This window comes from Manihot esculenta, chromosome 9, assembly GCF_001659605.2.
Source record: "Manihot esculenta cultivar AM560-2 chromosome 9, M.esculenta_v8, whole genome shotgun sequence".
Lineage (NCBI taxonomy): Eukaryota > Viridiplantae > Streptophyta > Magnoliopsida > Malpighiales > Euphorbiaceae > Manihot > Manihot esculenta.
In genome coordinates, this window is record NC_035169.2 from 4,663,226 (window position 1) to 4,688,936 (window position 25,711).

General features: G+C 37.2%; 1 protein-coding gene across 2 annotated transcripts in view; it reads right to left on the reverse strand.

The window, feature by feature from the left end:
* The window catches only part of LOC110623799 (putative disease resistance protein RGA1), a 49,837-nt gene that overhangs the window by 11,924 nt on the left and 12,202 nt on the right, over positions 1 to 25,711 (reverse strand). Inside the window, exons 1-3 of one of the 2 annotated variants that reach the window (XM_043960369.1) lie at positions 9,931 to 10,081; positions 9,767 to 9,833; positions 3,810 to 4,151 (exon numbers count right to left, since the gene is read on the reverse strand). The exons of the other annotated variant lie outside the window; for it this stretch is intronic. Of the exons in view, the coding sequence (XP_043816304.1) occupies positions 3,810 to 4,118 (309 nt within the window). The 5' untranslated portion in view covers positions 4,119 to 4,151; positions 9,767 to 9,833; positions 9,931 to 10,081. Of the gene's footprint in view, positions 1 to 3,809; positions 4,152 to 9,766; positions 9,834 to 9,930; positions 10,082 to 25,711 lie in introns of those variants that run through there. 2 annotated transcript variants of the gene reach the window in all.

The following is a 25,711-nucleotide window of genomic DNA, read 5'->3' on the forward strand; positions in this document are numbered from 1 at the left end:
AACTTTCAACAAGAGCAGTTCTCAGACCACACATGAATAGAAATTAAAGATTTATCCTCTCACCAGTCATGGAATAACTGCTGAGGAGATAAAGGGGCAATTGATGACTGCTGGATTTCTTCACCCCGGCCTAAAGGCCAGGCCCATGAAAACAGCCCATGATTCGAAGGCTTCAATATTCCCCTCGAGAGCCAGGTCCAGCCCGCTCAGTCACAGGGCCGGACTCCGCCTAGACTCCTCAATCAAACCGGCCCAAACCTCTCGGCCCAGTAATCAGGCCCTCACCAGGCTCAACTTCAGCCCTACCATTCAACCCAGCCCGAAAAGGGGAAAATGACCAAGATGCCCCGCTGGTAGGTCCTTCCGCATGCGTATCAGAGGAGAATCATACATATCAGAGGAGAATTAATGGCCGTTACGCATGGAGCAGGCGCCTGACACATCCGTACATACGGAGCTAAGCGACAGAAGACAGCTAGCATTGTGGCAGAGAGACAGATATATATATATCACAGTAGAGGCCACGCAGGAGGGGCTCTTCTTCTTCATTCTCCTTCCTGGACACCATTTTTATTCTTTCTGTAACCCTTGCTTAAATATACTACTCTGAGCCATAAAATCTGACTTGGGCGTCGGAGGGCCTCTGCCGGGGCACACCCGGTAGGCCCCTGACCATTCTTTCTTATTTTACAGGTCCTTTCACCAGGAAGAACATGGAGAGACCCATCAGGGAGCCCAACAAGAAAGGACCCAGAAGAAAACCAGATCTACCATGGACCAGGAAGAGGAAAATATTTATCAGTATGTATTTTTAAAAAAATTAAAAAATTAATTAATGAGATTTTATATTACAAGAATTAAATAGTAATATATTTAATAATTAAAATTAATGAAAAGATTAATTAGTAGATATTTTAAAATCGAAAATATTTTAATTATAGAATATTTAAGATGGCGCTCGATTGCTTGCAGAGATACCAGACTCCTAGGGAAGGACAATATACTTAGTATAGATGACAATGTAATTACTGAGGTTGAACCTCTAATGTAATTTTGCTCCCTGTAATTATAGATTAATAAATAAAACGATGATTTTCTTTTCTTATGTTTGTATTATCTTTTCTTTTGTACCCTTTGTTCTTTTGCTTTGAAACTTGATCTCGGCCTGTACTTTGTGTATACTTAGATTATTTTCCATTCATATTGCCAATCTGCCTGTGTCTCCTTAGTGGTGGAATCCTTCTCTTCTGTTGGACTTATGAAATCTCTCCGATTCAACATAATAAAGAAAACCTTTGACAACCAGTGTTTTTATTAATTCCTAAACTTATCTACCTATGGATAACTGTCAAACTAAACTGCTTCTTTTGTAACTTTGCCAACTATTTCGGTACGAGCTGAGGACTCGACATCGGGTTAAGTTTTTCACCTCGTGAGTTTTTCTCATTTTGGTGGGGTCAGGTTGTCTTTTGGCTCGTGAGGTCTTCTTTGCGATGAGCTCGGTCATGCATGATACTTAAAGAAATGACCATGTTCAAGTGCTTGTTCAACCAACGATAATCCGAGCTAACTTAATTCTTGAGGTCGGATTGGCCTCCCTGGCTTTGTGTTGAGCTCGGTTTGGCTCGTCTGTTCGCGTTTCCATTTTGTTTTAGCTTGGTTTCCTTTGAATTTGTGGTTCGATCTCATGCAGCCTAGTTTGAGCCTCAGTCTCTTTGGACCTTCTTGTCGTTTCGGAGCCTTTATGCCTTGTGTAGGATTCGAGATTGACGCCCCTTTTGCTTTATCCCCTCAGCTCGGTTTTTGGGTGCTGGGGTCAATTTCCGAGGCCAGCCCCTTACCTCACTGAAGGCTTGCTCAAGATTCGAGCTCTTTGGCCTTACTGTCATTTCATCATCTCAGCACAGTTTTATAGATCCGGGAGTCATTTTCCGAGGCTGATAACCCACCTCACTTAGGTCTTGCTCAGGATTCAGGCTCTATGGCCTTACTGTCGCTTCCGGGTCCTTTGGCCTTGCATGGGATTCAAGCTCTATGGCCTTACCGTCGCTTCGTCATCTCAATTCGGTTTTATGGGTCCGGTGGTCATTTTCCGATGCCAGTAACCCACCTCACTGAGGTCTTGCTCAGGATTCAGGCTTTTTGGCCTTACTGTCGCTTTCAGGCCCTTTGGCCTTGCATGGGATTCAGCCTATATGGCCTTACTGTAGCTTCGTCATCTTAGGTCGATTTTATAGGTCCGGGGGTCATTTTCCGAGGCCGGTAACCCACCTCACTGAGGTCTTGCTCAGGATTTAGGCTCTTTGGTCTTACTGTCGCTTCCGGACCCTTTGACCTTGCATGGAATTCAGGCTCTATGGCCTTACTGTTGCTTCATCATCTCAGCTTGGTTTTATGGGTCCGGGGGTCATTTTCCGAGGCCAGTAACGCACCTCACTAAGCTCAGAATTCAGACTTTTTGGCATTACTGTTGCTTTCGGCCCCTTTGGCCTTGCATGGGATTCAGGCTCTATGGCCTTACTGTCGCTTCGTCATCTCAGCTCGGTTTTAAGGGTCTGGGGGTCATTTTCCGAGGTCGGTAATCCACCTCACTGAGATCTTCTAATGCCTGTTCTTTCTTTTTTGAAGAGAATTTAGACACATAATGGTAGGAATATCTTTGTGTGATAGAAATAGCATCATTTATTTCATTCATATTTTCTAAGTACAAGAGTTTTTTCTTCACATTACAAACATTTTTTAAGGGAAGTACCTCTTCAGATGCTGAATATTCCAAGGATGGGGTTCTGGATTTCCCTGCAGGTCTTCAATATGATATACACTGGTCTTGACAACTTTGATTATTCTGAAGGGGTCCTCCCAGGTCGGTGCTAGCTTTCCTACTGCCGCTCTTTTTCCGGTAGCTTCTAACTTTCTCAGCGCTAAGTCTCCCACCTTTAGGCTTCTTTCCCTGACCTTTTGATTATAGTATCGTATCGCCTTTTGCTGATAGGCTGCTGTGCGGATTTGCGCTTCGTCTCTAATTTCCTCCTGGGCGTCCAGATCAACCCTCAACTTGTCATCGTTGGTGACTTCGTTATTGAACTGAACACGGGGTGTCTGGGTCAGGACCGAAAGTGTTGATCTAGTCGTCTGAAAAAGGCTTCACGAGCTTTGGAACAACGCTGTCTTCTTGGGTCTGGCCTTACCCAGAAATGGTGAGGCCCATCAGTCATTAAATTTTATATTTTTTTATAAAATAAAAAAAATAATAAGTGATAAAAAATCAATGTCTGGGCTTGTTTTTATTCTTTTATAAGGAATGAGATTGAGAGATTGAGAGATTGAATTTAAAACCTTTTAAGGTTAAACTTAATATATTTATTATGGGTCTAATTCGGTGAGTGTAATATTGTAGCATTATTTAAAGTCTGTATATTATTTTAAAAATATAAAAATTGATTAGAATTAAACTTAAAAAAAAAATCATTTTATTTTGATTTAATTTTATCTATATATGTTTAATTTCAATTTGTAATACATAATAAGTTTATGTATGTATATCATAACCCAAATATTAGGATGAAATAAAAATAATTATAATATATGAAATGTTTTTATTTTTTAGAATAGATTGCTATATCTGATCTTGTTATATTTTTTAAATCGAATTAAATTAATTTATATTGAAAATATTTTTATTTAAAATCGTACTAGAATTAATTTTCTCAAAAAAATAAAAAATTATATTTCAATTCTAATTAACACGACACGAAATTCAAATTATAAGTTATGCATTTCAAAATAAAACTAAATCGCGCGCCTCGTACCTTTTTGCAGGTGGTTCCATACAATTGAAGCACTCGTCTTCTCTGATCTTCAGAATCAAATTCATCCAGCACATCCTCAGCATCATAAAGAGCATCCTTAAGCCTAGCCAACCACAACTGCAGTGGAGGGTCATTCACTTGCTTCTCCTCAGCATCCATTAGCACAGCTTTCACAGTCAACAAGATATCCTCAAGCTTTCTGAGTTCTGCTTTCAAGCCCCATGCAAAACATATCTCTTGGTAGGTATGGGATGCTATCTTCTCCAACACTTTCTCAGCAATATTAAAAGCCAATGACTCTATTGCCATTTTTGTGGATTTTGATTTTTATCTGAGTGTGAACTGAGATAGATAACAAAATTTGAATCAAATCGAATCGATTTTGATCATAAATCAAATCGAACCAGTTTCATTCGATTCGATTTGAATTTTTAATTATTTTTTTATTTTTTCACTTTGTGTATTATTTTAAAATTTAATTAAAATATTTTAACCTTAATATGATTTAATCTCTCCATATTATTGAAAATAATATATTATTATCATTTATTAATTCGGTTTGATTTTTTTAATTTTTTTATTAAAATATAATCAAACCGAAATAACCAAAATTTTTAAAATTGAAAATCGAACTGAACTAAATTTTTAAATTAATTCGATTCGATCAATTTTTTCGATTTGAACCGAATATTACTCCTCCCTAAATACAATATTGAATTAAACTTCATGTAAAAAATATTTTTCATTTAATAAAAAAATTAAGTTTCTTTTAAAGAATATGAATTTTTTTTTTTAAAGGCTAAGTGATTTTTATATTTTAATAATTTTATTAAAGCCATTGTATATTTTATATATAATTATTAACGTCGTTTCTTTTTAAATATTTTTTTCAACAATGAAAAGTAAATTATTTTTTAAAAAAACTCACGAAAATTATTTTCTGGGATATTTTCTTTGGTCCATTCTCTTGTTTGCCTTGTTACAAGTGTTTCATATCCTAATGGCTAACTTTTTTAGTAATGAAATATATTTCTTCATAAAATTTTAAATTAAAGGGGTATTATATAAAAAAAATTTTAATGTTTACTATAATTAATATTTATATCTAATATTTTGAATTTTAAATAGTAAATTAAATTTTTTTATTTTATTTAATTATAGATAAAAGGATTAAATTGAATTTGAAAAAATTAATGGTAAATTATAATATAGTTTTAAAAATTTTATATTATTAATAAAATATAATTTTTTAATTTAAATTTTATATTAAAATTAAATATATTTTATATTTATTTTATGTAATAATATTATTATAAAAATAAATTTTTATCATATAAAACATTACATATAAATAATATATTAAAATATTTTATTGAATATTTATATTTGATATTATAAATTATGTGTATATTTTTTATATTTAAAAAATTTTATTTTTTATGAATTTTTAAATAAAATAAAATATTATATATTTTAAATTATAATTTTCTTATATTTTAAATTTTTATTAATATCTATGATATTATATAAAAGTGAAAATAAGGAGTGAATAATGAAATTAATAAAAACTGATATTGTTATAATAAAAATATGTATTTAAATCTTCATTTATTATTTAAATAAAATTTTAGAGATTATATTATAATTTAATATAGTTTATATAAATTTAATTTAATTTTTTTAGTTATAATTATAATAAATTAAAAATATTTAATTTTATAAATATAAATGTAAATCAATATCCCCAAATTAAAATATGTAAATTGTGTTTTTTTATTTTTAACAATTTTTTATTATATTATTGGCATATGTAATTATTGGTTTATGAATCTAATTTAATGAGTTTCTTAAAAGATAAAGTATAACGTAGTTTTGAGATAATCAAAATGCCTTTATTTTGTTTTTTTTTGCTAATAATAATTTGATCTTAACGTTTGATTTTGTTAACAGATTAATACCTACAGTCTAACTTGATTAATAGCTCCATTGACTACTTTCATTTTAAAATAATTTATTTTATAATTTTTTATCAACATAATATGTAATATTTAAACCTAATTTTTTTATTTTAATAATTATATATTTCATCTAAATACAATTTAAAATACTTTTTTTAATAATTATAAAAATAATTGATTAATTAAATTTATATGCAAACACTGTTTTATTAATAATTAAATTATTTCAATTTAAACATAAATTAAATTAACAAAATCAAATTTTAAAGACTAAAAATAAATTACAGAAATCTCAATTCTCACGGGACTTTTCCCAATTCTTATTTCAAAAAAGACGAATTAATATGGGACTTTTGACACATCTCAATGACAAAAATTTTCATCAATATTAACTATACGGCCGCGTAGACTTAATTTAACATTCTGATGATAAAACATAAAATCATTAATTATTCATTTTAAATTATATATTTTTTACGGTTAGCTTCCAATACCATAGTGCATACAAATTTCAATTAATAAACTAAAATTCATGGTATATTTTTTATACCGTTTAATTCTTTAATAAATACATTACTAATAATTTAAGTAACAGTATCTTCATAAAAATATGTTACAGCAGGTTGACAATGATTTAAAATTGTTATAAAAAAATTTATGTAAATGATATATTTTAATAAAAAATTATTTTATATTTAATAAAATTATAATTTTAACTACACTTTTTATCCGTCACACAAAATAATTAAATCACTACTTAGTTTTAACAAGAAAAAAAAATATATAATAATCCCATTGTAAACAAGCAATAGAAAAACCACATTCTAAAAATGAAAGAAATTACAATATTAATCCCATTGATGTGGATCCAATTCATCCTCACGTTTTTTCCTTCCAGAAATTAGTTCTTTATGCATCCACTGCTTTCTTCTAAATATTCCAAGATTTAAATTAATGCTACAGTATAACATGATCTTTCCAACTTGATTCTTTAAATCACATATAAAAACATTAATGCCAAAGAAACCATAAACACACCTGAATCTGACTCACATTTATTTGATTCATTCAGTATAGGCAACAGCATTTGTCAATCAAACCCATTTCCAGGAAAGACTACGCAAATAAAAAGAAACAAAGATCCCATCATCTCAACTGATCATGGCTGTATTGGGGTACTAAAACCAGACAAAACATTACCAATAAAAGGCATTAGCTATAAATAACGCAGATGATCACCAGCTAAAATTACTTCACAATGAAGTTCTGGCGACTGATTGGATTCATCACAACTGGAGAACATATTCATCTATGTTATTAAAAAACAAAAACAAACAACATCCCAAGCTTTCTCAATGGTGTGGGCTTTTACCACATTTCCGAAAGCTTTAGATCTGACTCTTAAGTTCAACTCGGCTGTGGTTCTCAGGAAATCTAGAATTGAAAAAGAACTGAATTTATAGAAATCAAGCTAAATTTATGTTACTTCTTGATCTGATTCCAGTTCTTTACCAAAATCTGAATATAAAACAAATATAACCTGAACCAAAGCCAAAACCTAGTGAACAAATATATATGCAATTACAATGAATTTCATTATAATTAATTAGGGGGTAAATTTTACCCATGGTACCTAAACTTCAATTGAAGTAACCAAAAAACCACATTTCACCTATTAGCGAGTTTAGAGGTTAAAATAAGTTAATTTATTATTTAATTTTTAAATACAGTTAAATATTACTTCAATATCCTCATGTAAAAATATCTCTTCTCTCATTCATCCCTTTTCCCTCCCACCCAGTTGTCCTCCACCCATTCTCTAAATGAACTCTTTCATAAAGCTTCTTCAGCACCACTGAGCTTAATGAAGTCGGGCAAAATATTGAAGCAATCTTCCAGAGTATACTTGAATTGAAAAAGAAATAAATAACAGAAGGGAAAAAGCTAATTCCTAATTATGATGTGATGTAGCTATTTACCATGAGGTCAAGCTTCTGCAATGGTGGTATAACTGAGATCTTTTGCCAAAACAAAAGACACCTCTCACAGACATTCAACTCCAGAGATCCAAAACCCCTATCATCTCAGTGGGTCAACCACTGTCTAAAGGTAAAAAACTCCCTCTCAAGGTTTAGTTTCTCAGATTTCATCATTCTCTATTTGGGACACTTGCTAGCTGATGAATGTGTAGAATACTTTGCTTCAATGTTATAGTAGTTGATGCTTTTTTTTTTATGGGCTCCATGGAATGGTTTGTGTAAAGATAGATTTATGAAGTGGGCCTCGGTAAATTTCACAATCTAATGGATGGAAAATTGAGCTGAAGGGAAGCTTTATTCTATTGAAGGAAGATAGTATTGGTTTAATAAGGGTGTTCTGAGTATCTCAGTAAGCGGTCTGAAAACCTTTTACAATATGTTTGGATGGAGCGAAAGGAGTTTTTAAAATGAAGATAAACTAATGGAAAGTAAGGTAATAAAACCTCTATAACCCACCAATTTGGTACTTTGGAAAAGTGAGTTTTTGGAGGTTCTAAACGTCTGGAAACCTTACCTCCTTTAAACTAATAAAAAAAAAAGTCTCCCAAACAAACTCACTACTTTACAAATCCACATCTTACTTCCAAAACATCCACCCAAACAAATTAATGTTTTTGGAATTTCTCAACACGTGTTACAGGGATTTAGAATGAGAAATGGGTGACATTGGCAATTGAATTAAAAATGTTTCAATCTTTTTAGCAGTTCAACTTATTGTCTGGAGCTTGAAAATTAATGGCTGAACTGTTGTGAGTCATCATTTCTATATGATATCATAGCAAGGAAATTTGCAATTGAAGAAAAAGTTGAGATAAGAATTTTTGTGCAGTTATTATAAAAAATGCAAATCCCAGAATTTACAGTATATAAGTAACATCACCATTTGATGTTTTGTGATTAAGATTGTTCATTTCTCTATGAATATTTGTTTACATTTTGGAGTTCTAATTTTATTGTTTTCCATTGTTAATTTTGATTGTGTTATCCAGATACATTGCCAGAGCCCAGAGGTGATAATGTTGTTGTGTAGATTTAAGCCTTTTTTATATATTTTTTTTCTTTTGGTAATGGTTTTGTAGATTAACCGGCTTTCTTTGGACATGAAGGTAGATACTTTTGATAAATTAGCTGACAACTTTGGGGCTACATGACAAGCTTCTTTTTGTCTGTATGTTTGGAGGAAGTATAACAGGTTTCTAGTTGATATTGCTATCATGCCTTCTTTGAAATAAGTTCTCTGCATATTTTCCTTTTTCAATCATTTGTATGATTTAACTGAAACCTAATCCAACATATCCCACCAATCTGCTTATTGACCTATAGCCTAAGAATAAGGAAGTCGATTCCCTTATATCTTAACTGTGCATAAGGAACTCAAAATCTATAGACTACAAGTGATGTGTTGCAAGGTGTTTCGACCAATTGAAATGCTAAAATAGTAGCATCCGATAATATGTTATATTCTTCTCTGTATATTAATTTACGGATTTACATAATTTATTTCATTGGGCAGAAATCTCCCCTATTAGAATAATATAAAAAAGACCATACAACTCATGAATCTCAAACACCACTGCCATCCTAGAGTGAAGAAAAAATGCAAATGCCGTCACTTATGAAAATTGAGCTCAAATATTCACATAGAAAAAGTGGATCCAGGGAAAACAAATCTTAACAAAGGAAAGCAAGTCCACAAACAACCCAAATAAAACAGTAGATGATGTAATGTAAGCCACAATCTCAGCAAATCAGAAAACCCCGAATATTAGCAATCTATGAATCTGAACACCCAAAGTTAACAATCTTTGAATCTGAAAACCCAAAATTAACAATCTCAGCAAATCCTCTGAATCCGATACTTCAATATCAAGACATAATCGAAAATGAAGTGCTTAGAGAACCAGCAAAACTGAGAAAGTAATAAAATTAACAACCTCCGCAAATCTGAAAACCCACTAACCTGCGGTGATGTAATCGGGACCGTGAGTGGACGTTGAAGGATTATGAGCAATTAAACACACACTAACCTGAAATCCAAACCACAAGAACACAAATCTCAGCAACCTCGAACCCATAGAATCCCAAACCCACAAACATAGCAACACAAACCAAGAGAAACATAACCTGCAGAAACAGTAGCAGCGGGGGCAACTGAGAGGAGCCCGAGAGAGAGAGAGAGAGAGAGAGAGAGAGAGAGAGAGAGACCGCGAAGAGCCGGGGGGTGAGATCGAGAGGAGAGGGAGGGAGACCGATTGTCAGGGTTTAGAATGTTTGTTTCTACTTTGACGTTTTTACTAGGAAGAATTATTATTTAGGTACCATATAATTACAAAATTTATGAGTTAATTTATCAATTTAACAAAATATCTGAAAAATAATTTATATTTAAAAAAAAAATTTTAATATATTTTTTAAATAATTTATTTTTTATTATTTAATTTTAATTTAAAAATAAATTTTATTAATAAATTTATATATAAAAGTTTTAATAAAAATTTTTTGATGAAAAATTATTTTTTTAAAATAATTTATTTTTTATTAACTAAATTTTTTAAATATTTTATAGATTAAAAAATATTAAAAAATATTTTTATAAAATAAACATAGTCCAAAACATTATTAGTGTTATAAAAACTCTCATTAATTTATGCTATGAGTACTTTTATTATTAGCAATCAAGAATTTCATGGTTTTATTGAAAATATAAAGTAATTTCCTATAAATTAATTCTTTAATATATTCTTATGGTTTTTTTATCTTATCTATGATTATAATAATTTGTTCATATGTTTAATATTATTTATAATTTTTTAAATGAGATGTTAAGAATAAATTTGGTATTTAGTATAAAGAAAAAAGAAAAGGTAATTTCAACTCTTTTTATTTAGTAAAATTTTCTTTTATATTTTATAACAAAATTTGAATTTAAATATTTATAAATTTCTATGGTATTTTATTTATTTCAATAGTTATTGAACTCTTTTCTAAGATTTAAATAATTTATTTTTTAATTTATAAATAGAGATTTAATGCCGTTATAGTTTTAGGGATTAAGTGACTATTTTAAAAAATTTGTGGATTTAAATAGTTATTATAAAATATTTAAAAGTTTATATGAACCTTTTTTTTTAAGAGTTTAAATGATTTTTTAGTAATTTTTGAAGGGTTTAAAAGAATTTTTTTGCTCTTCTTTAAAATATTGTTTATAAAAGCAATAATAAAATCATAAAATTTATATTTAAATAATTTTTATTAGCATAGTAGTTATATAAAGATAATGATCACTTTCATAAATTTAGTGTCGTATTAACATATGTAAACTAATAATAAATATTATTATTATTGTTATTATTATTATTATTAGAATGACAGATATATATAGCATATGAATATTAACAACAAAGTAATATAGAGAAGGGAAGATATACATATTAGAAAAAATATTATTTAATTCTTATAATATAAAAATTTATTAGCTAGTTCTTCTATTTTAAAAAATATATTTAAATATTCTTAACATTATAAAAAAATTTACTATACTTTTTTCATTAATTTTGACGGTAATTATTTTATTATTTAATTTTTATAATTTAAAAAAATTTATGAGTTGGTCTTTTAAATTTTTAAAAAAAATTATTAATTAGCCCCTTAATATTAAGAGTATTTTAGACTTTTTATAATATGATTAAAACTAACGGAGAGACTAACTAGTAAATTTTTTAAAATATTAAGAATATTTTAATGTATAATCTGATATCCAGAGAAAATAGGGTTTTACAAGGTTTTTAGAATAATAAAAAACTTAGAGCTTAGGGGAAGATCATTCTCCTTTTATTTCTTTTTCTCTTATGCCAGTGACGTGCAACGGCCTGACTATCATTGGACCACCTGTCTCTGCCATATTGATACGATTGTACGAGGATATCCGGTATCTGTCTCGTGCGTAACAGCCTCTGATTCCCTTCGTGCGTGTGTAAATGGGTCTACAAGGCTAAAGGTGGGACTTTCTTTCCGATTCTGGGCTGGACCGGGAGATAGGAATAATATTGAGCCCAAGGAGGATCAGCCTGAGAAGCAGTGAGGGCTGGGCCGGCCTGAGAGGCAATGGGAACTGGGTCGGCCTGGTTGAGAAATCCATATGGACCCTGTATCAAGGCACAAACGGGCTGGACCTATTTGTATTGGGGTCGCGTGGGCCTCCGAGTGATGGGTCGTGATTGAGGCTTGATCCCTGACCGGGGTGGAGAAATCCAGCGGTCATCAATTGCCCCTTTACCTTCTCGGCAGTTATTGCCCCAACTGTCGAGGGGGTAAACATCAAGAATCATTATGACCGCGCCTGTTTGAATTCAGCTTGCTCCATAACGCCCTTTCATTTTTTTGTCACTTGTAGCTTTAAATCCTCTCTGTCTTTTTTCTATTTCTAGCTTTTCTCTGTTCTTCGTGCATATTGTTGTCTTCACTTTCTTGCCTTTATCTTCCAGGTACGCTTTCTTTCCTTTCTTTTGAATAGCCTTTAAGGATTCTGATGTCGCTAGCCTAGAGTATAACGTCGCCCTGTCTCACATTAAAATCTCAGCCTCCGGCTATATATCAATAACACCTCCTTCTCAGCCTCAGGCTCTTTATCGGGACAAAGGGATCCCTCTTTCCGATTCTCCTCCCTCTGGTTCAATCGATCTTCAGAAAGGTGCAAGTTTAGTTTTTTTTGTCATGTGGAAGAGGTATGGTTTATCCTTCCCTTATCTCCTTCTTTCAACGGGGTTTTCCAATATTTCGGGATTGTTTCTCGGACGCTAGCCCCTGATTTCACTCTCTTTATGTTTTCTTTCGAATCTGCTCTGTCTTTCATGGGGGTCTGCTCTAACATTGCTTTTGTGATTTTTGCAGCCTTTGGGGTAAAGATGAATCGAATTAAGCCCCCTAAGATTCTTACGCCGCCCATAGGGAGCTTGAACGTTGCTTCAGATGTCTTCCTAACGGGGTGATTAGCGGGGGAGGTTACTCGACGAGTCGCCAAAATCATGTTTTTCAGGTCGTCCAGACGGCCTCCTCCCCTTGCTCCTGTCTGAGCTCCGAAACCGAGTTTTCGCGGTGCCGAATCTTTAAGGCGGCCAAGTATTGACAAGTCCGTTTCAGCCGTGCTGGTTGTTCAAGCTCTCAGGTTCTCTCGGGCTTCAGGGCCGAGCGAGGACTCCGGTTTGACGACAGCGAAGCCTGCCCCGTCTTTTGGCGATACTTCTGGAGAGAGGCCTGAGGCCTTTATAGCTGAGATGAGGACCCTTGCAAGCTGGGCTGAGATCGCCTCTGCGAGGAATGTTTATGGGGTCCCTTCCGAGGTCGGTCCGACTGACGAGGATAGGGAACCCGACTTTGTGGATGCTGGGGGTGTAGCGGAGAAGGTCGGAGGCAAGTGTCCTATTCTCCTCAAAGTGTTTGTCTTGGTTCGTGCTCCAAAGAAGTCTTGGGCTTCCGGAAGATCGGCTCCTGTCTTTCTTTCTCCCGGGGAGGAGGAGAGGATTCTCGTGGTGCCCCTGATGTCTGCTCCTGACTCAAACTCATGGAATAACATGGTTTCTGAGGCTTATTATGGGATACAAGATGCTGTTTACACACGTAATATTAGCAAGGGTAATCTGATAAAATTAGTCCAACATAGTATGTGTGTAGATTTGCAACATTCACTTGTTCCATTGCTCTTCAGAATGCCTCGCCAATTTTCCTCGGCTTGCTCAAGTGTATCGTGCATCACACTTGGGCGTCAGGAAGCCTGCCTATGACGGAACAGTGAGAGATGCTTATGGGGATTAACTTGTTCAACTCTCCTATAATAACGAGATAGAATTCGGTTGGTGAGTAGGGGACCTCTAAGGGATTAGAAAGAGTCCGCCGAGCTAAAAGGGGAACAGGGTAGATAATAGCGCCTCTGGTTGTGTAAGTCCTTTGAGGACAGCTCTTTCTTCAGTGGAGTAGGCACTTGTAACATGCTATAAATGTACTTTTCTTTTAATGAAACTTTAGTTTTACTTATTTTGCTTGCTGTTTCAACTTCATCGGACTACTTATTCTGTTAAACAGTCTGACTTGTTTAAATTTTAAAGATTTGACAAGAAACACTTAAGCTGTGCTTAATAAACTTTGTAAAGAATTGACTACATCGTTTTTCATCCCTTTGTCTCTCAGCTAATAAGGCTGAAAATTTTAACCAGGGATTTAGTCTCTGACTCATAAACTTTTCTTTTTTCACAAGGCATTCTTATCCGTAAGCTCTTTCCGAGCTGGGTTGGCCGCACTTTACGAGCTCTGTTTTTAACAGTGACAAGGCGTTCAATTTACAAGTTTTTATCCTTGTTACTTTATTAATGTAAGATCGGGCGTATAGCCTTTGCTGAGTAATAATGAGTCAAATCATGTACCTGTCGCGATGATGAGCAGGGCTCATCTTTCTGCCTTTAGTTCTGTCTTGACAGGGACTGGAGCTGAGGTTTTATCTGCTTCGTGCCATTGGATTTTCCTCAGATTGCCCCCTTTACTTCCTCAGTATTTATTACATGAATAGTGAGGGAGTAAATCCCTGTACTTTATTTGTACTTGCACGGCTTTCTTTTAGGCGATTTTACTTTGCTTTCTGGTTGTGAGCTTGGATGTCTGGTCCTCCTCGAGGTGATCCTTCGTCAGGCGGTGCAACTTAATCTGCGTGCTCCATTGGGACGGGGAGGTCGGCCTTTGTCATTTTCCTTCTTCTTGGGTTATTCTTGCTAAATGTTTGTTCATGGCAAACTGACTCGTGCTGTGAGCACAGTCCTTTGCCCTCGTTTATCCTCTTATATGTTCCTGCATTTATAGGCCTTTTCATAGAGGGAGCTCGGTTCTCTGTTATTTTCTCTATACTTAGCTTCATTCTACCTGAGTGTTGCATGTTGCGAGTCTATCCGAGCTGGGAGCTCGGTTCTTTGTTCTTTACTTAGGCTTTTATGCCTACAGTCTGTAACGCCTCTTGTATCGCTAGCTCGGGAGTTCAGAATTTCGCTTTGGTGCCCCGAGCTCGTTTGTGAGGTCGGACTTGGTTTGGGAGCTCGGTTCCTTGCCCTATGCTTAGGCTTTTATGCCTACAGTCTGTGATGCTTCTTGTACCCCTGAGTATTTTCCGGGCTCTTTGCTGTTTAGACCTTTCTCTAGGCTAGTTGAGCTAGTTCAGTTCCAGCGGTCAATTCGTGAGGTTGATGTAGTACCGAGCTCATTTTTTGAGGTCGGCATGGGGCTGTGGCGCTCTTGGCTATTGTGCCCCGAGCTCCTTCGGGAGGTTAGAATCTGGTTTTTCATTGGTAGCTTAGGACTCATCTTTCACGTGAGATCGGAGCTGTGTTTTTATGAGTTGTCCCTGCACATGATATTGAGAATTTTTGCGCCGGGAGGCCCTTAAGACCTTCACCGACCGTTTTTGTTTTGTTTTCCCGGGAGTTCTAGGGGATCCCGTTCTTCTTTGTTTTCCCGGGAGTTCTAGGGGATCCCAGTCTTCTTTGTTTTCCCTAGAGTTCTAGGGGATCCCGGTCTTCGTGCTCCGGGAAGTCTTTTAAGATCCTCACCGGCCGTTTTTGTTTTGTTTTTCCGGGAGTTCTAAGGGATCCCGGTCTTCTTTGTTTTCCCGGGAGTTCTAGGGAATCCCGGTCTTCGTGCTCCGGGAGGTCTTTTAAGATCCTCACCAACCGTTTTTATTTTGTTTTCCCGGGAGTTCTAGGGGATCCCGGTCTTCTACCTCTGAGGTCTCTATGTCTCAGGGTCTTCAGTGCCAGGAGATCATGGGGATCCTGGACTTGTATCCGGGAGATCTTGGGGATCCCGGTCTTCTACCTCTGAGGTCTCTATGTCTCAGGGTCTTCATATTCTGTTCTTTCTTTTTAAAAGAGAAGTGACATTCATAATACAGATAACATCATTGGGTAAAGAATGTCGTTATTTTATTCATTTGTGTTTTTCAGAGTACAATATTTTTCTTTACAAATATTTCAAGGGAAATACCTCTTCAAGTGCTAGATATTCCAGGCATGGGGCTCAGGGTTTCCCTGCATATCTTCAATTCGGTATACTCCTGGCCTAACCACTTTTGCTATCCTGAATGGGCCCTCCCAGGTCGGTGCCAACTTGCCCACTGCCGCTCTTTTTCCCGTAGCTTCCAAGTTTCTTAGGGCTAGGTCCCCTACCTTTAAACTTCTTTCCCTGACCCTTTGGTTGTAGTAATGGGCTGCCCGTTGTTGATAAGCAGCAGTTCGGACTTGAGCTTCCTCCCTAATTTCTTCGAGAGCATCCAATTTGCTCCTTAATTTATCGTCGTTAGTGTTCTCGTTAACAAATTGGACTCGATGAGTGGGGATTTACAGCTCGACTGGGACTACGGCCTCTGTGCCGTAAGCAAGTGCAAAGGGCGTTTCTTTAGTGGACGCTCTAGGGGTAGTTCGGAGTGCCCACAGGATACTGTTGAGCTCTTCTGCCCAGTTCGCCTTTGCCCCATCCAGTCATTTCTTTAATCCTTGGAGGATAGCTCTGTTGGTAACCTCTGTTTGACCATTAGTTTGAGGATGGGCTACGGAGGAGAATTTGTGCCATATGCCCACGTTCGTCGTAAATGCTCTGGAGGTGCTGCAATCAAATTGTCTGCCATTGTTAGATATGAGCACTCTCGGTATGCCAAACCTGTAGATGATGTTTCCCCATACGAAGTCTATCATCTTGCGAGCTGTGATCGTGGCTATTGCTTCCGCCTCTGGCCATTTTGAGAAGTATTCTACAGCCACCACCACGAATTTTCTCTGCCCCGTGGTCTTGGGGAAGGGTCCCAGGATGTCTATTCCCCATTGCGAGAATGGCCATGGACTGGATATGCTGGCTTGAGGAGTGGCTGGGACTTTGATGGCGTTAGCAAATCTTTGGCATACGTCGCACCTTCGGACAAACTCTTCTGCTTCTCTTTTAACAGTGGGCCAGTAGTACCCTTGCCTGAATATTTTATTGGCTAATGTCCCTGTCCCTTCGTGAGCTCCGCACATTCCCCTGTGTATCTCTTCCATCACCTTTGTAGCCTCTTTCGGGCTCACACACCGGAGCCACGGGCTGGATTTCCCTTTTCTGTATAAGGTCCCCCTTACTGCTTGATAGTTGGCAGCACGAGCTGCTATCTTTCTGGCTTCGTCCTTATCCTTGGGGAGCTTTTCCTTCTCCAGGTATTCTAGGTATGGGGTCATCCAAGTCGGGCTTTGTTCCACCTGCAGTACCGTGTTTGTTTTACTAAAAGCAGGCGTATGGACGTGTTGTATGTACACTTCATCGGGGAGCTGTTCTAATTCTTCTTTGGACAACTGACTAAGCAAGTCTGCTTCCTCATTTTCTTCCCGTGGTATTCTTCGAAATTTGATTGTAACTCCCCGATCTATGAGTTCAGCCTCTATTGCTTTTACTTTTGCCAGGTAGCTCTGCATGGTTGGATCTCTGGCCTGATATACCCCAGTTATCTGATTGACCACCAGTTGTGAGTCGCTATTTACTTCGAGGTCGGTTGCCCCTACCTCCATTACCACCAGTATCCCGTTTATTAGGGCTTCATACTCCGCCATATTATTGGAGGCTTTAAATTCTAAGCGTAGGGCGTAGCAAACCTTAAATTCTCCGGGCCCCTTAAGCATTATTCCAGCACCGCTGCCTCCGGCGCCTGAAGCTCCGTCTACATATAACTTTCAGCTGAACTTTTGGGAGAGTTCTTCCTTTCTTTCCTTCCCCGATACTTCTGAAGATGATTCTCCTTGTTCCTCACTGAATGTGCACTCTGCTATGAAGTCGGCAAGGGCCTGAGATTTTATAGCTGTTCGAGGTCGATACTCTAGGCAGTAGGGACTAATCTCAATGGATCACGCTAGCATCCAGCCTGAGGTCTCTGGTCTATGCAGAATCTTCTTCAAAGGTTGATCTGTCATTACTACTCCTTGGTGGCTTTCCAGATAAACCCTAAACTTTCGGACTGCCAGTAGTAGAGCGTATGCTATCTTCTCAATATTCAAATATCTGACCTCGGCATCTTTAAGCACCTTGCTGACATAGAAAATAGGCTTCTGCTCTCCTTCTTCCACCCTTACTAATACGGTGCTGACTGCTTGTTCAGAGGCTGCCAGGTATATCAGAAGTTCCTCGCCTTCTATGGGACTACTAAGCACGTGAGGCGAGCTGAGATAACTTTTGAGTTCTTTGAAGGCTTCTCGACAGTCTTCTGTCCATTCGAAGTTTGGCATTTTCCTCAACTTCTTGAAGAACGGTAAACACTTTTCTGCCGACCTCGACATGAATCGATTAAGTGCCACTACTCTCCCGGTCAGTCTCTGGACGTCCCTCACACATGTCGGTTCTGGCATATTCAATATGGCCTCTACCTTCTCCGAGTTGGGCTCGATGCCTTTCCCACTCACCATGTATCCCAGGAATTTTCCTCCTCTGATGAAGAAGGCGCATTTCACTGGATTCAGCTTCATTCTGTACTGATCTAATATTCCGAATACCTCCCTCAAATCTGCCACGTGCTGTTGGAAAGTTAGGCTCTTGACCACCATATCGTCCACATAAACTTCTACGTTTCTGCCGATCTGATCTTTGAAGATTTTGTTTATCTGTCTTTGGTAAGTTACCCCGGCGTTTTTCAATCCGAAAGGCATGGCTCTATAGCAATAAGTCCCATCTTTTGTTATGAATGAGGTCTTTTCTTCATTCGACCTGTCCATTGGGATTTGATGATAACCAGACATTACGTCCAAAGACGACATATAATCGAAGCCGGCCGTAGAATCAACCATTTTATTAATATCAGGGAGGGGATAACAATCTTTAGGGCAAGCTCGATTCAGGTCAGTGAAATCTATACACATCCTATATTTGCCATTGGCTTTTTTGACTAGTACAGGATTAGCTAACCACTGCGGGTACATGACTTCCCTAATAAAGCCTGCCTCTTCTAACTTCTGCACTTCCTCCCTGGTGGCTTGTTGCTTCTCCCTTCCTACCACCCTCTTCTTCTGCTTTACCGGCCTGGCTTCGGGGAGGACGTTCAGCTTATGGGTTATCACTTCAGGATCAATTCTGGGGATGTCAGAAGGCTTCCAGGCGAAGCTTGACGCGTGACTTCGGATCAAGGCCATGACCTCGGTTTTCTGTTCTTTGATGAGGCCGGCGTTAAGACTAAAGACTTTATCTGTTTCTGCTTCTGTTAAAGGAAAAGTCTCCAGTTCCCCCACCGGCTCTGTCCTGGCTTCTGTTTTCTCGTCTCGGACCTCCAGGACTTCTAAATCCAGCCTATCTTCTATTGAGCTCGACTCTGCCACCGTAGCTAGGTACACTGCCCTTGCTTCCTCCTGGCTTCCTTGAACTATTCCCACCCCTGCCTCTGTTGGAAACTTCATTGCCAGATATCTGATACTGGTGACGGCCTCAAAGTCAAACAGCGCAGGTCTTCCCATGATCGCGTTGTAGCTCAAGGGGAGTTTAGCCACCAGGAACACCGTATAATGGGTGCGAGTCCTTGGTGCTTCTCCTAAAGTAAGGGCTAGCTTTACTTTCCCTTCCACCTTTACTGGCGTTCCTCCAATTCCTTTAATCGGGGCCTGATCCCGAACCAGCTGCTCTTCGGGGATTCCCATTTGCTAGAAGACTTGATAAGGTAGCAGATTCACCTTGCTCCCGTCATCCACCAAGATCTTCTTTACCCGGTAGTTGTGAATGACAGCTTCAATGACAAGGGCGTCGTCATGGGGCATCTGAACACCCTGGGCATCCTCTGGGGAGAAAGTGATGACCGTTGGAGAGTGTATGACGACCTGCATGACCTCAGCGCTGCTGCTTTCTCCCTCTCTACTCCTCTTTTTCCCCCTTCGACTCATCCGACCTCCTGTGCCTCCGACGATCATATTGATGGTCCCGCTGGACCCGTCGTTTACGGGGTTAACTCCCGTTCTCCTCGGCGCTTGGACTGCCGGATTGGGCTGGGGTCTCTGTCCTTCTGGTTTCTTCATGAAGTTCTTCAGGTGTCCCCTTTTTATCAGCCTCTCGATTTTCGTGATCAACTGAAACAGTTATTGGTGTCGTGACCATGAGTACGATGGAACTGACAGTATTTGTTAGGATTTCGCTGGTCGGCTTCCGTTCTCAGGGGTCTGGGCCACTGAAAGAGTTCTTTATCTTGGACGGCCATGAGCACTTCGGCTCTAGAAACGTTGAGGGGAGTCGGTGTTTCTGGGACCCACGAGGGGAGTGACCTTTGTTCTGAGGCCCGATGAGGGAGAGGTCTTTGGTCCCTTCGCTCCCAGGGCTGTCTGTAAGGCTTAGGCCTTTTGCCATGTCTCTTCTCTTGCTTCTCCGGCCTCCTTTCCTCCGGGGTTTTCTCCTTACCTGCCACTCCCTTGGCGAATCGGCTTGTCACCAAGGCGTCATCCTGCCTTATATACTTATCGGCCCGTTTCATCAACTCGGCCAGTGAGGTCAGAGGCTTCCTATTTAATGAGCCAAAGAACTCTGCTGAGGTCGTCCCCTTCTGCATGGCTTCTACAGCCCTTCCTTCATCGAGCTCGGAGATCTGCAGGGCCTCCGTATTGAAACGAGCTACGTACTCCCTGAGTGATTCGTCTCTTCTCTGCCTGATTGTCTCCAGGTAGCTCGTCTTCCTATCTGCGGGCACTCCGGCAATAAACCGGCTGATGAAGCGAGTGGCCAGATCCCCAAAACTGTTGATACTCCCAGCCTCGAGGCTGTTGAACCACGCCCGTGCTGTCCTCGAGAGCGTCATTGGGAATGCCTTGCACATCAAGGCATCTGATAGAGTCTGCAGCTCCATGAAAGTCTTGAGTCTTGTAGTTGAGGACATGCTCTCGGGGGTTTCCGGCTCCATCATAAGCCGCCATTGATGGCATCATAAACTTCTTAGGAACAGTCTCCTGTTGCACCCACTTCGAGAAAGGTGAAGAAGTGGGCAGGAAGGTTTGGCTCTGATCCTTCTTTCCCAGTTCAGCCAAGAGCTGCTCTCTCAGCTTTTGCAGCTTTTGGTCTACATTCTCATCTTCCAGCCTGGGTTTCTTCTCCAGGTGGTATTCCTCCTCCTCTGCTTCACTTCTCGTTCACCCGGTTGTCTCGGCGGAATAGTTGTCAGCCTCATCATTCTCTATCATCTCCCTCACCCTCCTTCCATGGACTCGGGCCTCCGGCTCTTCCTCTTCCCCGGCTCTTCTCCCCTTTTCTCCGGTACTATGGCTGTTGGTTTGGAGGCGGTCAAGGGCAGGTTGGGGCTCATTGGTTTGGGGTTCTTCTACCACTGGGAGTGTATTTATCGGGGTGCTGAGGCCCCTTTGTTGCATTATCTGCCCCAACCAGTGGACGGTGTTCTGTAGTTGGAGGGCCATGGTTTGAAGGTCCTAGTTAGATAAGGTGGTGGTGGGAGCATTCCCTGCCAAGCTTGGCGAGGGATCGAGAGGAATAGGTGTTTGGTTATTTAGTGTTGTAGGACTAGAAAAGGAGAACTGCTGCCCCTCCTGGGCAGAGCTCAGGTCATTTGGGATGTTAAGATTGCTTTCATTGCGATTGGCCATCGTGGATCTCAGTGGGTTTTATTAAGAGTGGAACTCCGGTGATGAAAAGATCTCCTTTGTTCCCACAGACGGCACCAATTGATAATTTGAGATCCAGAGAAAATAGGGTTTTACAGAGGTTTTTGGAATAATAAAAAACTTAGTGCTTAGGGGAAGATCATTCTCCTTTTATTTCTTTTTCTCCTATGCCAGTGACGTGCAATGGCCTGGCTATCATTGGACCACCTGTCTCTGCCATATTGATACAATTGTACGAGGATATCCGGTACCTGTCTCGTGCGTAACAGCCCCTGATTCCCTTCGTGCGTGTGTAAATGGGTCTACAAGGCTGAAGGTGGGACTTTCTTCCCGATTCTGGGCTGGACCGGGAGATAGGAATAATACTGAGCCCAAGGAGGATCAGCCTGAGAAGCAGTGAGGGCTGGGCCGGCCTGAGAGGCAATGGGAACTGGGTCGGCCTGGTTGAGAAATCCATATGGACCCTATATCAAGGCACGAACGGGCTGGACCTATTTGTATTGGGGTCGCGTGGGCCTCCGAGTGATGGGCCGTGATTGAGGGCTTGATCCCTGACCGGGGTGGAGAAATCCAGCGGTCATCAAAATTAAAATTTTTTTTGGATTAAATAGTAATTTTTTTTCTATAAAAAAATATTTAAAGAAAAGAGAAATCAAACTCTAATTATTAGGAGATTTTAAATATACTTTTTTAATCCGTCCAGTGGATGGTGAACTTATGTAAAAAATATCATAATAGAATGATCAAAAGATATAAGTATATAATAAAAAAATATTAAAAATATGTTTTAAAGTTTACAAACTGTGTATTGTTTAATTTATTAAATTTCAAATCATACTAAAAATACCACTAATATGTAAAAATATATTAGTAGTTTATTAATATACTTTAACATAATCCGAACAGGTGATATTTATGAATTATTCGAATCTATTCCATTAAAACACAAGAAAATTAAGAAAGAAAAAGAAGTGGATAAACATACAGCTTTTGATGATGTGAAAGATGAATATAGCTACATCCATATTCTGATTTGAGTGACTTAAGCAAACTGGGTTGACGATTTGCAATTCTCCATGCATAGGTTTTCATTACAAACTCATATGATAACATAAAAATAATAAGATTCATTGATAAAATAAAAATAATAAGATCCGTTGAGATAGTGACACATGAATGTAGAGTATGATAAGACTTTATGCATTATTTTATTCTGTTTGAGGAAAGTCCAACCTAAAGGATATAAAAATTAAATTTCAGCACCTTAGATCTTACTATTATTCAGATTAGGTAGGCCGATCATTTTAAAGCCCATAATCAACGAGTAGATCTCTCTTAAATACGTAGGACATCATTAGGGTCATGGTTGTCTATGTGATAGAATTGACAAACATGACACGCGCGATGGACAAGTCATTGGCTAACCGACTCCATTAACGAGCCGTCTGACATATCTGCCGCAACACACTATTATTCAATCTAAGGGGACGTCAACAAAAACGTACCAAGATGAACCAATCACATTCAAAGACAGATTTTTCAACTTTACCAGTATATTACAAACACAAATCCTTCTCTAAACCTCAATCTCGACGAATCGAATTTCAATCTTATTAATTTCCAATCATCTATCCAAATTTATTAACTTTCCCGTGAAATCAAGCTTATTGTCCACGTCTTCTTGAATCCATCGAATCTAAGATATCATCATCAAAAGCTGTAAGAGAAGAAATTAATGCAATTGATAAATGAACAATGAAAAAGAATTTAAAATAAAATGAAAAATCAAAGTCTAAATTAGTTCCATGCAGCATTACCATAAAGTGACAGATCTCTCAAGAGTCAAGACTTTATGCAATTCTCTCAAAGCTCCACCTAAAACCTTTCTTGAATTGAAAGCCAAGCCAAAGCCTTTCACAAGTAAATGTAAGATAAAAGAGCATCAAGTAATAGAGAGATAGTGTGTGCAATATTAGGTATGATACTGTTTAAAATATAAAAATAAAAAATCACAGAATTTAGAGATACACATGTATTAGCAATTTTTTATAACACAACATCAAATACAAATATTATTAGATTCAACAATTGCCATATTTTCATCTGACTCAATAGACACAATAGAAGCTGAAGTAGACAATTCCTCAATAGACCTGGAATCGAAATTAAATATAAATAAAATTATTATCTTTTCCTTGAATTATAGGCATATACTAAAATATTTCAAATGCATATAAATCAAGAAGGGAGAATTTAGTTTAAATAATAATTTTGGATGAAGGGAAAAGATAATTTATACATATCTAATCGTCTGATGAATCATGTCAGAACCGTTAATAACAATTTTAGGAATATGAGCAATCTTGAACCAATCTTCACCTTTTCCACGTTCACATCTTTTGCTCAATTCATCACAATCTTTAATCTCCAATTGTTGGAGAGACGCGGTATTTTGTATGCATACTGGCAATTCTTTGATATATTTACAATATTCCAATTTTAAGAACCGGAGAGTGTTGGAAGATCCTTGAAGAAGCCATTCTGGAAAATCCACCAATTTTGGTAACATTGCAAGTATCAGCTTTTGAAGGTTGAATTGAGCCAAGTGTTTATTACTTTTTCCATTTTCCTCCAATGTCAAATTGAGGTTTTCACAATTGACAATATCAAGAATCTCTAATGCAGTGAGGTACTTCATGCTTTGAGGCAAAGAGATTAAGCTTCCACAACATCCAATAATCAGAGTTCGAAGATGTTTGAGGCCTTGCATATCTTCAAATAAGTGTTCTAGTTCTTCACAGAAAAAAATGCCCAAAAATCTAAGAGATGTCAAGCACCCTATTCCATTCATCGGCAAACACTTCTGCTTTGTGGAAAACTGTAGAACTCTAAGATTGATCAAGTACCTTATATCACTAGGTAACTCCTCAATACCTTCACATAATAGTAAAGTTTGTAAATTGTATAACTTGCAAATGGAATTGGGAAGCTTTTTACAGAAAAAAATGCGCAAATATCTCAAATGCTTTAGAGCACCAATCCAATCTAGTGATATTTCTAATTTGGAATGAGCCAAATTCAACATTCGCAAATATTGAAATCTCAATAAATATGAATCCAAGTTTGATTGGCTGCTAGGACTCTTTTCATCACTCTGGATTATGTCAGTTCGCACATGGTCTAAACCTTGTAAAAGGGTGGAAAGATCTTGGGGAAGTGAAGTGAAGTTGGGAAATAGCCTCCCTTTTCAGAAATGCAGTCATTTGTGATAAGAAAATTGAGGAAAACAAGATTATATACGGAGTAGCTTTTGGGAATAAAAGTACTTGAAATAGAAACAAAGTGATGATTTGTTTTAATAGATTTTATAAATTAAAACTGAATTTTTTTTTATTTAATAGATTTTGTAGATAGGGTAAATGAATATTAATCCAACCCAACGAGATCTCAAATTTAATTCTTATGACGGGTGAGAAAAATGAAAACTGTTTAAAACAAAAAGAGAAGAAGAAAATTGCAATTGAAAAAGTTGATTTTAAGAAAGAACAAAAAAATTTAAGAAAATAATGCGATTGGACGATGAAATAAATAATTAAATTAAAAAACTTGGTTGAAGGTAATTAAAGTTGAAAGATGATGAAAATAAATAATCAAATTAAAAAACTCAGTTGAAAGGTTTACCGTAAAACATTGATTAAAAAGATGATTTATTTAATTGTTTATTATTTGGTTATAGTGTTCAAATAAACGAATCCAACAATTATTTTTTAAAATTAAATTAATTCGCGTAGCGTTTAAATTAATTTCTAGTTAATTAATAATTCCATCAAGGGTATAGATTTAATTAATTAACTATTTAAGAAAAAGAAGAACTCAAGCTTCATCAATAATAGTAAGCAAATTATTTAAACCAAATCAATTAATTTCTTAATATAAACAAATATGCTAATTACTATTTGTATTAACATAATTAAATAATTATGTATTTACTTGCGTTAACTAGCAATATATTGTCTTCTTAAAAGATTCAATGGATCTCTTGAATTTCTAAAAAGATAACAATGAGGTGGTGTTTTTCGAAAACAAAAATTGATATAAATATAAATTAAGAACAAAATCTCACAACTTAATAAATTTCACTTAATTAATTTTCAATTGAAAAATAGAGTTTAGCCTTTAAAGGTTATAACAAAATTGCAGAAAAATAAAAGAAGGAGAAGAAAAATTCGGTCAAAAAGGAACCGAGAAAGAGAGAGAAGATGTTGAGAAGAGATGTG